Source organism: Lytechinus pictus, chromosome 2 (genome assembly GCF_037042905.1).
Source record: "Lytechinus pictus isolate F3 Inbred chromosome 2, Lp3.0, whole genome shotgun sequence".
In the NCBI taxonomy this organism is placed as follows: domain Eukaryota; kingdom Metazoa; phylum Echinodermata; class Echinoidea; order Temnopleuroida; family Toxopneustidae; genus Lytechinus; species Lytechinus pictus.
This window is the reverse complement of record NC_087246.1, coordinates 67,413,505-67,429,602: the sequence shown is the minus strand read 5'-3', so window position 1 is coordinate 67,429,602 and position 16,098 is coordinate 67,413,505. Positions and strand designations below refer to the sequence as shown.

Sequence of the window (16,098 nt, the reverse complement as noted above, 5' to 3'; positions counted from 1 at the left end):
AGCGTTTCTAATTAGTGTTACACGTATTAAAAAGCTTATTGTGGGTGAGTGGGTTTGCTAGAGTGGTTTTTTTTTTTTCAAACGACTTATCTTCTGAAATCAGCAAACTTTCGCTGCCAAATTTATGTGGATATAAACTGCAGCATCTCTTCTATTAGATGTCATTAAACGATTATTTTTGTTCATGCCTGCACCAACAAAGACTATCTTTGAAAATTTATATGTCTATTTTGAAAAATAATCTAAATTGTATATTGGGTTTTCATATTCATATTGTGGATGAGAGATGTTAGCCTAATAAATACCATGATTACGTTACGTCAAATTCAGTACGTAGGCCTACAACATTTCACAACCACTTCAAACCAACATGCCAGTCATTCATTCCAGAGGGAATATCTAAGTGTAATTTAAGATAATGGCTACTATTCAATAAATAAGTAAAGATTGAAGTAAAATTGACATTTCTTCATCCATATTTATGAGTGTATGTCAAGATCCTGAAATTATAAAGAGAAAAAAAATCATAAGTATATTCAAAGGGCAGTTATTAATCGAGAGTATATACTCGATAAGACTGCTGAATTATTTCCCCTCTTCTTTTTATGGAGCAAAATGTTTTTTACCTTCTCGACACAAATAACAATTGTTGCAATAGTTTTCCTAGCATTAACAAATACCATTTTAATATGTTTTTATTTTAATGCATGCAAATTGCAATTCATTTGATTGAAGGAGGATAGTAAAAAGCGTTCAGAGTGCCCTATTTATTAAGACTCATCTGTGTATCTCGGTTGTGCAGCGGATGCAAGTGCTTATAGGATGCCAATTTGAGAAATTGGTAAACAGGGAGAGATATACCGGAGAGAAAAGAGTAAAGGGGAAATAATACATTTAGATGATTTGCCCCCACCCCCTTAAAAAGGACACTGAAGGTTAATGCATCTTATCTTGGCTTTAGAGACATTAATGGGTACATTTATTTTTTTCTAAAGCTTCCTCTCAGAATCGCACAAATTTCGCCCCAATAGCAATTCTAAAATTAACCTTTATAGGCATGACCAGGGTCAAGAGTTTGCATCATTTTGAAAGGGATATCATGAATTGAGAGAAAATTAATCATTAAGAACGGCAATTTAGGAAAGAGTGAAATGGACTGTCTGTTTAAGATATCAGTTTTATGGAGCTCGGTCCACAATGCGGCATATGGTGCCTAGCTACGCAGTTGTTTAGAGTATCTATGGACATTACTATCTGTTTCATATTCTAAAATCTGATTTTGGCACAGCCCAAAGCGTAGCATTTTGTTTACACGTATTTATAAAAAGGTAGGAATCTTAATATAGATTTCAATTAGAATATTGTTCTAGCCACACATTTCATATCTATTTGAGAAAGATCTATTTGTAAAACTCTTTACAATCATCCAATCAGGGGCGCCGATCCATGTTTTGAAAGAGGAAAGGAGGGGGCAAAGGTGAAAGAAGTAGACAATATTTATTTTCGGCGCGCTTAGAAAATAGAAAGTATTGCGCCCGAAGCGCGCCGAAAAAATTAGAAATTTGTATGTTTGATAGTATTTTTATGCAAAGTTTACTTTCGTGCTTCCCAATACTTTTAAAACTTAAATTTGCATTGGGCGGCAAATCGAGATATCTGCCCCCTCAATAATTTCATGGGGCGATCGTCCCTGCCCCCCCCCCCATCGACGACGTTGCTTCCTATTCTTTATCATTCAAGCCTACCAAATTGGATGCAGTACTCTTCTAAAATTCGTTTGCAATGTAAAACAGACAATAGCGGCTGAAAAGGGATTTTACCGTGAACAGATAAATAAAATCAACTTCCCATCACAAACCGTCTTTACTTTCTCCCAGGTGCTTCCTGGTGATGGAAAGGAGCAAGTGTCAAAAATAATTAAGAGGCACTTGTCAATGTTTAAAGGAGTACTCATAAATGACAAGGGTCGCTTAGCATATGCTTAGCAAAAACGCGAAAGTCGCACATGTGGAAACAAGATACGCCCCATACGCCCCTCTTATTTTATAAAGGGATTGTGGTAGCTGTCTTTGAACAGCATGGTGGAACTGAAGTCTGTCATTTTACGAAATTATATAAATAAGTAATATATCATAGGAAAAATAAAAGGAGCCATCCAGTGGGGGAAAATACCCCGCCTTTTGTAAGTAATGTATAATGGATAAGTGAGAACGTGGAATAACAGTGGTTCCTATTCATGAAGCAGAGTAAAACAAAATTGGCTATAAATGAACCCAAACCCGACTGAAGTCTTGGGATATCACAAGTCCACCTATTTTTTTTAACTCTTTGGTCATTCTGCATGTATTCTGAGTCAAGCAAGAAATAAAACCTGTTCAATCCCCAAGAGTCCCGATAAGTCCCATCGTATGTGATATGCTGGCAGAATGACATGCTATACACATATCCCAGCGTATTTTTTATACACTTTCTAACATCTATATAATATTTTGGCAAAAACAATTGCGCATTGTTAAATACGGGCCCATTTGTCCATTTACTATGGAAAACAAAATTATTCATAACACGGTTAAGAAATTATGAGGGAATTAATATGGCCGATACTGATTGGAGCGGCAGCAGCGGTCAACATGTTCAGATCTAATTCAGATATACTCTAAAGTATTTTGATTGATTTATCAATTTCATCGGGAACAAAATGGTGAATTTCTTGTAATTAATCGACATTTTTGGGGTATATTCAACTATGTATGTATGATTCATTTTCCTTGAGGAGTGTGTGGGTTTCATATTTTTCTCTCTAATGATCCCATCCCCAACTCCTGATTTACATCGAAGAACATGATGTTTTAACTATGATTCTACGCAATACCCCCCCCCCCCCCCGAAAAAGAAAATAGGGCATATTCAAAGCTCTTATTTTGATTGCACATGTTCTCAATTTCAATTTCCATCCGGGTGAACACAAGAGGGAGAAGGGGGAGGGGTTACGGTAAATCAGCCGTTCGATACCCATTTTTATTAATTATTTAGAATTCAAAGTATTCATCTAGCAATAATCATAATTGCCCGTTGCCAACCCCCATCCTTGTCGGAAAAGAATATCATTTAAAAAAAGGGGGGAAAAGGCACCAACTTTCGCAATAATTCCCATCTTACGATTTCGTAATATTTTTCGCAATATGGGCACTTTGTGCATCGGGATGTGTTGTTGTTTATGGGTAATGTAAGCTGATGTAAATCGTTAATGGACCTTAAACGTAGATTACTCCATCTAAATTCATAAATACACATCTTCCCCCGATGGAATAAATCTTAAAGCGTCTAGATTACCGGGATCGAAGTTAAGATCTTTTATAAGAGAAATATAAGGAGACCTTATACCTGATGGTAAAGAAATGTCAGCACCACCAGATATTTTCGAAGAAAATTTTCCCTTTCTGACTTCTAATCCGGATGGTAATGGAGTTCAAAAGGAAAAACCGGGAGAGGGGGGGGGGGGGAGGGGGAGGGAATGAGAAGAGAGCGGAAATGGGAGAATTGAAAAGAGGAGGAGGAGAAGGAATAAACAGACGACGACGACGAAAAAAGAAGGAGAAGAAGAAGGAGGGGGAGAATGAAAGAAAGAAAGAAAGGAAGGAAGAAAGGATGGATGGAAGGAAGGAAAGTGAGTAAGAAAGAAAGAAAGAAAGATTGGAATACAGGGATATGCCAATGGCGAGAGGATAAATATATCTAGAAAAAAAAATGTATTTGATACATATGCATAAGTGCCGGATAATGGTAGATAAAAACAGAATACAACTTAACACATTACTTGTAGACCTGTACAGGTGTTCCTTCTTGTATAAATTAATAATACACACATTATGTCAATAGCGGCGTAAAAAAACCCAAAATAAGTGCATGCCGAAGGGCGAGACCAAATCGAAACGACTCGGTTCATTTTTAAGCGGAATGCTTAATTGGTTTAGAAATGAACACATCTGCGTTCTTGAATTACTAGCGAGCTTTCGCAATTGAAACGGGGACGGATTAAACAACATAGTAAATCTATTGAAAAGCAGAGAGATCTTTGTCGAAAATTGTTGAACCAGGACAGCAAAATCTGTCTTTATATAGATTCGGAGCTGACGAAAAATAGCAAAAAAAAAACCGTTTGTTCGGAGCCCGGGACGACACTGCTGTTTTGATTCACCGATATTTCGCCAAAAGCTTCTTTGTCATGAAGGCCTTTTTGACAATAGATACTAGAAAGCGTCTACGTAGTGGTTGCGAAAACTCTTTATTCTATGCCCCGAAATCATCCTAACTGCATTCATGTCCCTAGCGATGTATTTATTTAATTTTTAACTCACTTCTCTCGAATGATTGGAGATAAAAAATCCACTCTAAAAATATCACACTGTACTTTAAATTTGGAGAAATTCTAATGAATTTTGGTAACCTTGTTTTTTCCAATAAGACATGATATTGAATTAGAAATTTAAATCATGTAATTAACGATATACAGGAGAACACGGAATACAGATGACCACAATTCATACCCCATATACATGTATAAACACTTTTCTGTCACAAGTAAATCAAATGGAGTTAACAGACACGGTGGTCATCCATTTTAGGAAAGTGACCTGTGCAAGTCCTAGTATATATATATATAATATCGGTTCAATGAAATCAAATAAATGGGTCATATCGTTTCATTAATGTAGATGCGCCGAGACCGAGAATTATCAAGCGCCCAAATGCATTATTGTAGTCATATGCACAAAGCCTTGCATAAACGTGATGATCATAAAACCTTGCTCCTAAAACTTCTTCCTTTGTCTGATAAAGCTCAGTCCATCGACTTGATGTATTGTCGCACTATATTTGGCAGGTAACTTGAAATAAACTGCAATAAACTGCATAATTCAACATTTTACAAAAGCTGTGTTACCTGGGTGCATATTTTAATTTGATATATACAAAATAAAGAAATAAACAACTATGTTGACGAATGCACTGATAAATCAGTAAGAAATATATCAAAGGATGTCAATCAATCAATTAATCAAGCAAGCAATCAAGTCACCAATCAATTAAAATAATGTTTGCAATATCATATTTTACTAAATTACTGTACAAAACTACTAGTAGCCCTCCAAGAAACTCTATATTTACGAATCAACTTGAATCCGTCTCAACCGCCGACATGTTTTTTTTTCTTTTCGCTGATCGACTGTCCAACAATCTTCCTGTGTATAGAAACGATCCACTGATCATACACAGTTTTTAAAATCAATTAATAACAAGCAATGGTGAATCGCTATTTACAGAGATTATACAAATAATTTTTTTCGTGTGCATATGAAAACTTGATGATGGTTATTATTTGTTGTAATCATAAAGTACATAATAAGAAATCGGTATATACTAGCGTTGTTCTTGATTTCACTGTATTGATACTCTTCTACAAGAAAGTATTTGTTTTAGCGCATGAGTGATGCATAAATTTGTATTATCATGAATATTCAGTTTTTTTTCATTTCAGTAATATCAAAGAACACTATGATTCCTGAAAAAAAATCCCACCCCTTCCATTCTTGTGCAGCTCATGACTACAAAGTTTACGTTTGTCCAACGGTCCAACCACAATTGTTATCGTGATTGCGTCCCCGATTCGGTGCGTGTGGTTGCGTTCGCAGAGAAAGCTTTCCCGAGAAGGGTACCCCAGAGCCCTCTTGCTCGTCTATTCGCCCCGAACGAGATGAATATAAAGAATCCCTGGAGGCCACTCACAATGATGAAGAGATACCATGTCACGAGGATGTTTACTACCATGGCCAAGAACCCAAACAGCCAAGCGAATCCGAGAAGAGCCGAAATCTAAGACAAAAGAAAAGAAAACCAAAATTTATATGACAGCAGTAAGCATCCAGAGAAGAATTCATTTAAAAAGCAATGTGGCTTACTTTCTGATTTCCAGTGACTTTGTGATTGTTATTTCATTTTTTTTTCAAAATGCAAATTAGACAAATGCAACCTTTTAAAATAAAACCGAGACATTCATTTATTTGTTAGTTTTGTTTCTGCTTCAAAATAGCACAATACATTATATGCCGGATAATATTGAATTTGTTTACATAATGAAAACAACATTGTTGTACTACACAATGAATACAAAATAACGGTGTGAGCCTAAACTTCTCTTTTGTACCATACAAAACCTTTAAAAAATCGTGACTGAGAATGGTATTTAAATATACTGATCATGTGCACTCTAAAAACAAATCAGTCAAAAATGACTAGTTAATATGATAAGCTGGGTGAAACTGTTATTCTAGTCATAGTTTACTATTTTCTAGTCGTAGAACATAGTTATTTCCGACTAGAATATAATTCAGAAGTGTAACTAGACCCAGCTAACTACTATAGTCAATTTGACTGAGTTATTTTAAGAGTGCACTGGTGCAATGCAGGTGCAGGTGACGTAGATAACAGTTGAGTAAAATAAGAATATTAAGTGGCGAATGTGAATACCATTGTTTTGGGTATAAGATGCATAAAATTGAATGATAGTTATAAGGGATATATTGTATATCTTAATATTGTTTAAAAGATTATTCCAAATGCTTGGAACACGTCAGAGTAGTAGGTCCATGGTGAGATGAAAGTTTCCAGATATGCAAGTTGGGTATGTACAGATTTAGCTTTTGAACTTAAATATGTTATCAAAAAACGAAGTGAGATGATTATTAATATACATAAAGAACAAGTCCCCCCAACAAATGTAGATTTAAATGAAAGGAGTAAAATCCGACAAGCATAACACTGAAAATTTCATCAAAATCGGATGACAAAGTTAGAGAGTTATAACATTTCAAAATTTCGCTTAATTTCACAAAACAGTATTATATGCTCATCCTGGTTAGTATGCAACTGAGGGAACTGATGACATCACCCACTCACTATTTCTGTTATATTTCATTATATGAAATATGACATATTGTTAACTTCTCTAAAATTGTCATGACAAACAAAGAATTTTTCCTCCCTGAACATGTGAAATTACCATTTTGTGGTTCAGTCAAGATTATTCACGGACAAAATATAGCGGAAGTAACTTCTAGCACGTGCCATTCCAAATATTTGATTTTGTTTGCACGACCGTGAATAATCTAAGCTGAATATATCTCCACCTGATTGTAAATGTTAGTTGTATTCTAATGCGTAAATCTATATCCTCAAACACCCAAATACAAACTTTATCTATTTTGATCATCAATATCACTTACAGTTTGACGGACACCATTTGAACGGAAAACTCACGCGAGATTTTTGAATGTTATCATAGATCGATTGTTTTCTTGGAATGAACAGCGCAGCTGCGCCATATTGTAATATTTCGAAAAGTGGAATAATCTCCAATTTATTCTACCTCATAAAACTTCATTTCTATTCCATAACTCCTTAGTAGGTACTCCATTATATAACATACTGCAAAGTTGTTTGGGCTAAATGCGCAGTTCTGACTTCAACATAACTATGAATTACAAAGAGAGCAAATCGCATTTGTACAGGATCACAATTTTACATGGCCTGCAGCAACCCTTCATTTTTCGAACAAAAAACACTGAAAATTGCCGACTTATATAGTTTACTACGAGGAGCAGGGGTGACTGTGGGGGCTCACCCCTAAAAACGTTTTATCGCGAAGAAGTAAAAAAGCATATGTACAAATAAATAAATTATAATACCTAAATTCATACCGTGTCAATGCTCTATTAAAGTGCCGCTATAGTAAGTAAATTATATTCCTACAATGAGAGAGAAACAACTTTTTTTTCAAAGAATCCCCCTCCTCCCCGCCAACAGTGAAAATCAAAATACTGGTTCCTTAAAATGGACTAACAATCCTAAATTTGTCTATTTTGGCATGTTTTGGTCAAAACCGCTCTGAATTTCTGTTGAGAAAAACAACTCAGCCCCTATATTTTCTCGGACCTAGTTTAGAGTTATTTTTAATGCATTTTGAAAGTGGTTTGACTTTATTTCTACAAAACCATATTTGGAAATGATTAGTAGTGATTTTTTTACCTGATTGCTAAGAAAGAACGAATGATTGTAAGCAAGCAACCAGAGGACCGACATCTTAAGGTCCTATCCGAGGGACCTGGTAATAAGAATTAATGCCTTACCAAAGGGCACTAGCGTTCCAAGTGGGAATCGAACCTGGGTCACCGGAATCCGGCAGGGGCGGATCCCGCTTTCGCCAATAGGGGGGTGGCAAAATTTTGCTTTCACATATAATTATTTTCCCCGATCGGCCGCTCAAAGTTGATTTTTGTTTCTTTAAAGGGGTAGTCCTAACAGTCACTTCTTGGCTTTATTCTAACAAAACATGAAACATGAAAATGAATGATAATCTCATATAAGCCCTGATTGAAAAGTGCGAGCGCGAGCTATTTTTTTTTTTTTTTGAAATTTTATGTATTCTGTCCTGAAAATTGAACATTCTGAGCAATGTTTGTGGTTGTAAAAAAGATGTGTATATATGTTCTAACTAAATAATTACTGCGGAAAGTGAATCGCGAGCAGAAATGTTAAATATGTATACATTCTGGCGTGATCAAAAGGGACCTGTTAAGCACTGTTTGCAGTTACCCATGAAAACGATACATATTTCAACAATCAAATAATGCGAGCGCGAAGTGCGAGCTGAAATTTTTTTGACATAATTTTGACCTAAAGATTGGACATTCTCGGCACTTTTTGTAATCATGAACAGGATAGGTATATAACTAAATGCGAGCGCGAAGCGCGAGCGGAAAGAAAAGGTATAGACCTAAAAACGGGACACTCTATTCATGTTTTGTAAATCATGAAAGCGATGAGCAAATGGGTATCTTCCTACATTAATAATGCGAGCGCGAAGCGCGAGAAGTAAAATTTTGATATTCTGATATAAAATTGATAATTTAAGCACGTTTTGAATAACATGCATTTTTTAATTTATATTATCTTACGGCCTTCTTAAGCGGTGCATATGGTGATCCTCCAACGCAGAGCTACTCGGCTGTTGATGGAATGCAGGAAACCCCATGCGCAGGAGAATGTCTTTCATTGAGGAGTGCGCAGTTGCGGTAGCGTGGTTTGAGTACAATTGTGAACTAACAGAATGCGGTGTCATTTCGAGTAGATCTAGGGGGATCGGGCCGGTCGTTACGAGGCCGTAAATTAAACATGGGTATAATACGTCCTTGTATTTACAATTCTGTTAAAAAGTTGAAAGGGGACACTTTTTTGGTTGCCCCAAATTAGGGGGGGCGGGTCTCCCCCCGCCCCTTGGATCCGTGCCTGATCCGAAACCCCCGCTCTACCGACTGAGCTATCGCCCCTCCATACAGTTGACTACTGTTTCATGCAGGGCAGCAATCCCAGTGTCATGTTATTTTCACCATGATGAGTATTCACATCAGGAATTTTAGGAAGTTTAGACATATATTTAATTGGGGGTTCATTAGAAGGTGCTCCAAATTCTAAGTTTCACTTTAAAAATGTCTCCTCGATCAACATGCTTAAGGGGGTGTCATTGACATTAAAAGCCAAATTCCCCATATCCCCTGCAATAGCCTGCTGTAAAAACTGCGAAGTATAGCTATTGAAAATAGGATCAATTATCGCTCGTTCGCTATGCTCACTCACGTATACATGTAAATAATTGAAAAGCCTGGAGATGGTTACAACACGGTCCCTCTTACTGACTGCCAGTTATCGTGAATCGAACTGTCATGCCCTGATGGGTGTATTGTAGATGAAATAGTTCTGAAATACATTCTATGTTGATTATTCCTCCCTCAGTCGCAACGCTCTCTTGAATTACAAATTATTATAAATAATTTTTTTGCCGAGGGGAGAAGGCGGGCTGGTATTACAGTCACCAATTCCCATCTGCTTAGTCAGTATAGGCTCCCATTCCAATTATTTAAATGATAGCCCATTTACCATGTATTAAATGACCAGGCTCAAAATATTCTCGAGCCCTCAGAAGCCTCCCCCTCAAAATAGTAATAATAATAACTAAATAAATATATAAAAAAATCGTCAAGAACCGCGCGTGCTCTCATGGTCTCATATTTTGTAGAAAAAAATCAATAACAAATGTAGGTTTTATGAATACCTATTCGAGTAAATGCTTGATACCAACCCCTTAGCATTTATTTTTCTTATTATACACTCTAAAAGCACTGAGTAAAATTTTACTCAATATTCGAGTCTTTAGATAACATCATCCTGATAATAGGAACTTTCTAATTTATCATGAAAGGATTATCTACTCTCTTTTATAATAATGATCATGTCCATGCTTCTTACCTTGACAAAGATCCTAAGTTCCAAAGTGAGTTGCTTCTGTCTGGCACTACCGGAGTTCTTCCTCGCTATTGCAGTAGATTTATTCGTAGAGTGCAAATTCCGCATGGTTCCAATGAAAAGGAGGCAGTTGGTTAGGAGGCAAAGACAGATAGGCCCAAAGAAGACTGCCAGACTCGACAACCTTGTAGCAAACCAACAGGCGGGACCACCATATTCCAGGATGGGCTCGTCCGTGAATCCACCTAATTGCATCAGGAGAGTTGTCGATGTTATCACTAGAGGAATTCCCCAACCGATCAAAGCATACGCAGTTGTGTGGAAACACGATTGCCCACTCCTAAAGATGACCGATGCCGAGAGGCTTCTTCTAAGATCCCAGGCCAGTACTGTTGTCCAGACAAAGGACGCCAAGAAGAAGAAATGCGATAGAGACGCAAATGCAAGACATGGAATGAACCGATCAGAGAAGTGGTAGCCCACATACTGCAGAAAGATTTGCCCCAGAAGCAGAGCCACAATGAAATTGATGACCACTATACCCTGTCTGTTCTGCAGCTCCGAGAAAACAAGATACGTCAACAAAGTAGCAAACAGGCAAGCTGAAGACACTGCGAAGGCTACATTTCCAACAATATTCAGTCCTGTATAAACAAAGTCTTCAAGTTGGTTTTCCTCATCAATACATATGCGAATCCGCCCATCAGGGTGCAAAAAGAAATCCTCTTGGAAATAGATATTGTTCTTGTATTTCAGGAGGGTTTTGTTAAAGCGTTCTACCCATTCAACTGAGTCTGTCGCCACCGCTATCGAAGGGCAGAACTGAACTTCATGCTCCGTACCGCATAGATACATCTTAGGATACGGTATCCAATTGGTGTCTTCAAACCAGAGAGCAGTCTGGTTAAACCACCAGATGGGTTTCACGAACGATCCGTTAAAGAATATGTAAGAATCGTTTGACAGGACGAACGGTGAGAATTTATTTGGCTCCCCTTCATACAATTCATTTGAGCAATTGGATTTGCCTAGAGACTCTTGATTATACTTCAGAGTATGGCACCACTGCATTACAGTAAGTACTTGAGGTATATACATTTCATCGCTTCGGTTGCGGAGACGTTGCAGAAAGGTTACCAATGGCGGGATATCCGCAAGGTCTAAATGAGAGGACAATGCATCAGCAAGATTTATCTCAAATAGAAAATCATCTACTTCTCTTGCATCACCTTTGGGGATGTTTGAGTTTATAGAACAGGATTCATTTCCGAAACATTCCACCTTTCCATTCTTATAGATTAAATATGCCTGCTTTGACTTGCACAAGGGCCAGATAGAACTGATTAAAAGTGGGTGTCGATAGACCTGCTCATCTTTATTTTCAGCCGTTTGCTCCCTATTCACTATACCGCTAAAGGCAGCTCCAATCCCTACATTGAAATAATCGCCACCTCTCTCACCCTCTTTTTTCCTCACCGGTATTTTGCAATATGAATGAAGGTCCTCACGTTGGTCGTTGCACAGAGCACAAAAGGGATTTTTATATATAGAACTATTAAACAAGACCGGAACAAAGTACATTCGACACTTATTTTGCAAGTTCAGGTCCCCGTTATCATTTGGACAAGTTTCCTCAACATCCAGCAGACAGAAACGCGGTATTGGAATTTCTTGGTATAGTTCTACAAGTGTATAGTTGTCAAGACTGTTGTCCATGTCGTCTGGGATAGGGGAGGTGCTATTGGCATCTAGTAAACATTTCAGTTCGTTCTTTGATTGCCACGAGCATTGATCCGAGCCATAGATAGGGGATACTGAAGATTCGTCAATACCACTACATATGACGCAGTGAACGTTCCTATAGTAGTCATCTCCGTCCGTGTACATGATATGTTCAGTATCGTTGCTTGAAACATTTTCGCATTTCCTCCGGACATCGTCCTTGTCCCAGCTCTGTGGGCACCGTGTGACCATGCGATAGCCATGGTTGAGTTCCTGATAGATCGGCGGTAGGAACGTGTCTTCAACACAGTCCCATACGGTCGTGTCAAATTGTAACCGTTCTAGAACAAATGGTGGTGGGACTCTGATACCGTAGCAGCAATCCCCGAAGAAGAAACACCGTTTGTCACAACGACAGGTGACAGGTCCACCATCTTTTTCGCTGCACATCTGTCGATAGCAGGTTGGGATCGATTCTGCCGCCGTGACGGTACTAGAGAACTGCGAAGAATATGAAGATGAATCCGAAGGAGAGGGGGGTGGGTATTTCGATGAAGTTGACCACATCACAGATCCGTTACCTGGATGAAAGTAGAATAATTATCATAGTTACTCCAAACGGAGATCATTGCTCGTTAGTGCTTAATGATATTATGGGTATGATGGGCGTATGCCTATGCTAGCATGAGCAGGGGTGGCGCCCTGTTGTTTTGGAAGGGATCATTTTTCAATTTCCTGCTTTCTTCAAACTATTTCTCCCACTGATCCTTACCCATCAATTTCAATTAAAAAAACATCAATATACGGTTATCTTGCTACAATGCTCAATATTGATAAAATGATTAATAAGAGTAATTAGTAGTATAGAATAATAGTAATGAATCCAATTTTATCAAATATATCTTAATGCCGTTATGGGTAAAAAAAAAATAATAAAGTAGATGGGTTTCGGTTTGGCTGCTCCCCTTTCACAATTATGTTTTGTTGTGTGTCTTATACCTAAAACCTTTATTATGATTGTTGTATATTTCTATGCATAAACGTAGAAACTTAATGTTTCTCTATTCATACCGTCTTACAAAATATGGAGATATATTATGTATATTTATTTTTTTAATTATAGGATAAACTTCTCTTTACATCTCTCTCTCTTAAACAAATTATTTCATATATCAATTTTTGTCTGCTCTGAACTTAAAAAAAAGTCTTTATGTCTTGGATTTTTCTCATCATACGGTAAATACGAGTGAAGTCGACTGCTTCCTGTTTGTATTATGGGTTATATTAATCTTTGTTCGAAAAATGTATATCACGTTGTATATTATTTCCTTTGTAATATAAAACTTCATTTTGTTTTAGTATTTCATTTACTATGTATGAGAGAATGTAATATTATTATCCGAATAAAGGCTAAGGCTATCTGGATAAAGGCCTGACTCAAGACGACATAAAGATGACGTCATTTTTTTTCATTTCGATAGCATAGAAGGCATGATATACAAAGGATATAGTTACACGACCAAGACTTCTCTATTGATTCTCGTTTTTCTCACTCTTTCTTTCATTTTTTTTTAATTTATTTTAAAAAAATCAGGGGTGGTCACTTAGACCCTTGCTCGTTTCCGCTTGTCCTTTTGTTTTTGAAAATTATATTTATGGGGTTTTTCTCTTTAGAACATTGTTGTATACTATAAGGGGACCCCTGTAAATCCTAAAGCGGAGTAACCCGCCCCCCCCCCCTTCAAAGAAAGTAAAATTATAACTTTTTGTCATTAATTTCAAGTGAAAATATTTTGTCAAACTTTAATTATATTCGAAGAAGAAGAAGAAGGAGAAGAAGAAGGAGAAAAGGAAGAAGGAGGAGAAGAAGAAGATGAAGAAGGAGAAGGTCGACAAGGACAACACTAACAACAACAAAACCCTATACAGACGGCATTCAGCATAAGATGAACATGAGGAAGAAGAGCAAAAAGTACTTTAACGGAAACACAAATTACGAGAGAAGAAAAAGAGGAAGTAGAAGAAGAAGAAGAAGGAGAAGAAAAAAAAGATAAAGAATTTAAAAGAAGAAAAGGAAGAAGAAGAAGGAGAAGAAGAAGAAGAAAAAGGGACGACGAAGACAACACTAACAATAATAAAACCCAAAACAGACGGCATTACGCATAAAAAAAAGGTGAGGAAGAAGAGCAAAAATTACTACGTTACCTTCAGATGAAACTGCGTGAAAGGGAATTGCGTCCAAAATAAAGAACAATATTTTGAAAGTGACTACATTCATCTTTACAACTTCCATGTAGAACCTTTATCTCTCATGAAAATGTTTCAAAGCTGTATCAGTTGGTACTCACTATCGTAATTGTACAGTCATGACAGTTTTGGCGTTTTCCAAAGAAAGAACTTTTCATTAAACGGAGATCATGTTCCACTCAAAAATGATCCATGGAAATAAATGTGAACGACCAACATGTTATTGATTTTTATCAATTTTCGCCCGTTCTTACGAATGAAACCACGAGTGTACCTATAATGCTCATCTGCTGACGGTCTGCTTCTTGCATTATGCGCTTGAACGAGGTTCTCGTCACAGCACCGTTGTCGGTCCGATGCAAACTATTCTTTTTTTATTATCATGCCACCGACTTTATATTATAAAGTGCGTATCAATAAAAAGTTTACATTTTGAAAAAGCCCTATATAGGAATTGAAAAATATACAACATGGTGATATATTTTTCAAATATCTTGGGTTTGGGTCTCATCTATCAAATGAAAGTAACATTTTTGACAGAATGTTACAATTGAGTGAGCGCTGCCCATTTTGGTAAAGCTCGAAGAAATGCTCATGTTGACGCTGTGTCAAGGTAAAAAGGTGAAAACAAACTGACAGTGTGATTCATCTCTCAAACATTAATTTTCTTTTGCATTTTTTAGCCAATTGAAAAAAAACACGGATACATTTAAACATTCCGTAACAACTTTGAGACCCAAATTCACATTTTAACCCGAGGTAAGCACAACCTCTACCATTTTTTGCCAGCTGGATCGGAGGACATAACTGAATGTAAAAAAAAATTATTAGAAACATCTCCAGCATTTTTGATTATCTTTTTTCATTTAAAGTGGGTTAACATTTCATATTTAATTTAATACTTGTTTCTCCACACTTTTCCCAAGCTGACAATGATTAACAGAAGGAAAATCAAACCTAAGCCATTTTATGTGAATCGCAGCTCCGAGTAAAGCAGATCATCACCATGGCCTTGGTGTGTGGGGAGGGGAGGGGGCGAAATTGGGGAACCCCCCCCCAAAAAAAAAAAAAGCAAAAGATATTATCAAATCAATCTTCCTAGCTAAAGTCCATGGGTTCTGCATGATTAAAGTCGACTTTTATTCATATAACTTTTTCCAAGTTCTGCGCAAATAATTTTTCACAAACTTTTCATAAGTAAGTGGTGCTCACTCAAGCGGAAAGAATTTTCGACAATCATATCACCAACGTTTAAATGTGGAAAAGGCTTCAGGATAATGTAAATATATAATTTTACAGGATTATATCCAAGTGTTTTTTTTATACGCACTGTATAGGAGTACTGTTTGACCATGCGCACGTGAGAGTAGTTGACTGAATGCCTGGACATGATTTCACAAAACCAATAAGCTCGCCCGTGATTTGTGGAAAACGTGGAATCACACATCCCTATAAAAAAGTAGCCACCACTTGTTTTGGGATTTAAAAGGTTGAACCGAAAATTTAGTTACAAGAGGACCTTGCTATCCTGTGAAATGCATTTTTTTAATTTACTGATATCTATGATGAACATTTGTTTGAATTATGACCCCTCTTCCAACCCAAAACGCGAATGGAAGATGTTGTTTTGGAACTCTAAAATCTTTATTTATTATTTATTGCGATGTCACTTTGATTTTTTTTTCAAATGAAAACTCAAAACTAAATAATTTGTACACTAAACATTATAAATAACATCAAATGTTTGATATCCATTGCATTACATGTGGTTTA

At 36.8% G+C, this 16,098-nt stretch overlaps 1 protein-coding gene across 1 annotated transcript; it reads right to left on the bottom strand.

The window, feature by feature from the left end:
- Positions 1–4,939: 4,939 nt before the first annotated feature.
- Positions 4,940–14,641, bottom strand: LOC129269556 (uncharacterized). The gene is made up of 3 exons (XM_054907071.2): positions 14,284–14,641; positions 10,360–12,659; positions 4,940–5,871 (listed from the first exon to the last, which is right to left on the bottom strand). Exons 1-3 carry the CDS (start codon positions 14,369–14,371, stop codon positions 5,644–5,646), a joined length of 2,616 nt encoding a protein of 871 aa, XP_054763046.2. The 5' UTR covers positions 14,372–14,641; the 3' UTR covers positions 4,940–5,643.
- Between the last annotated feature and the right edge of the window lie 1,457 nt (positions 14,642–16,098).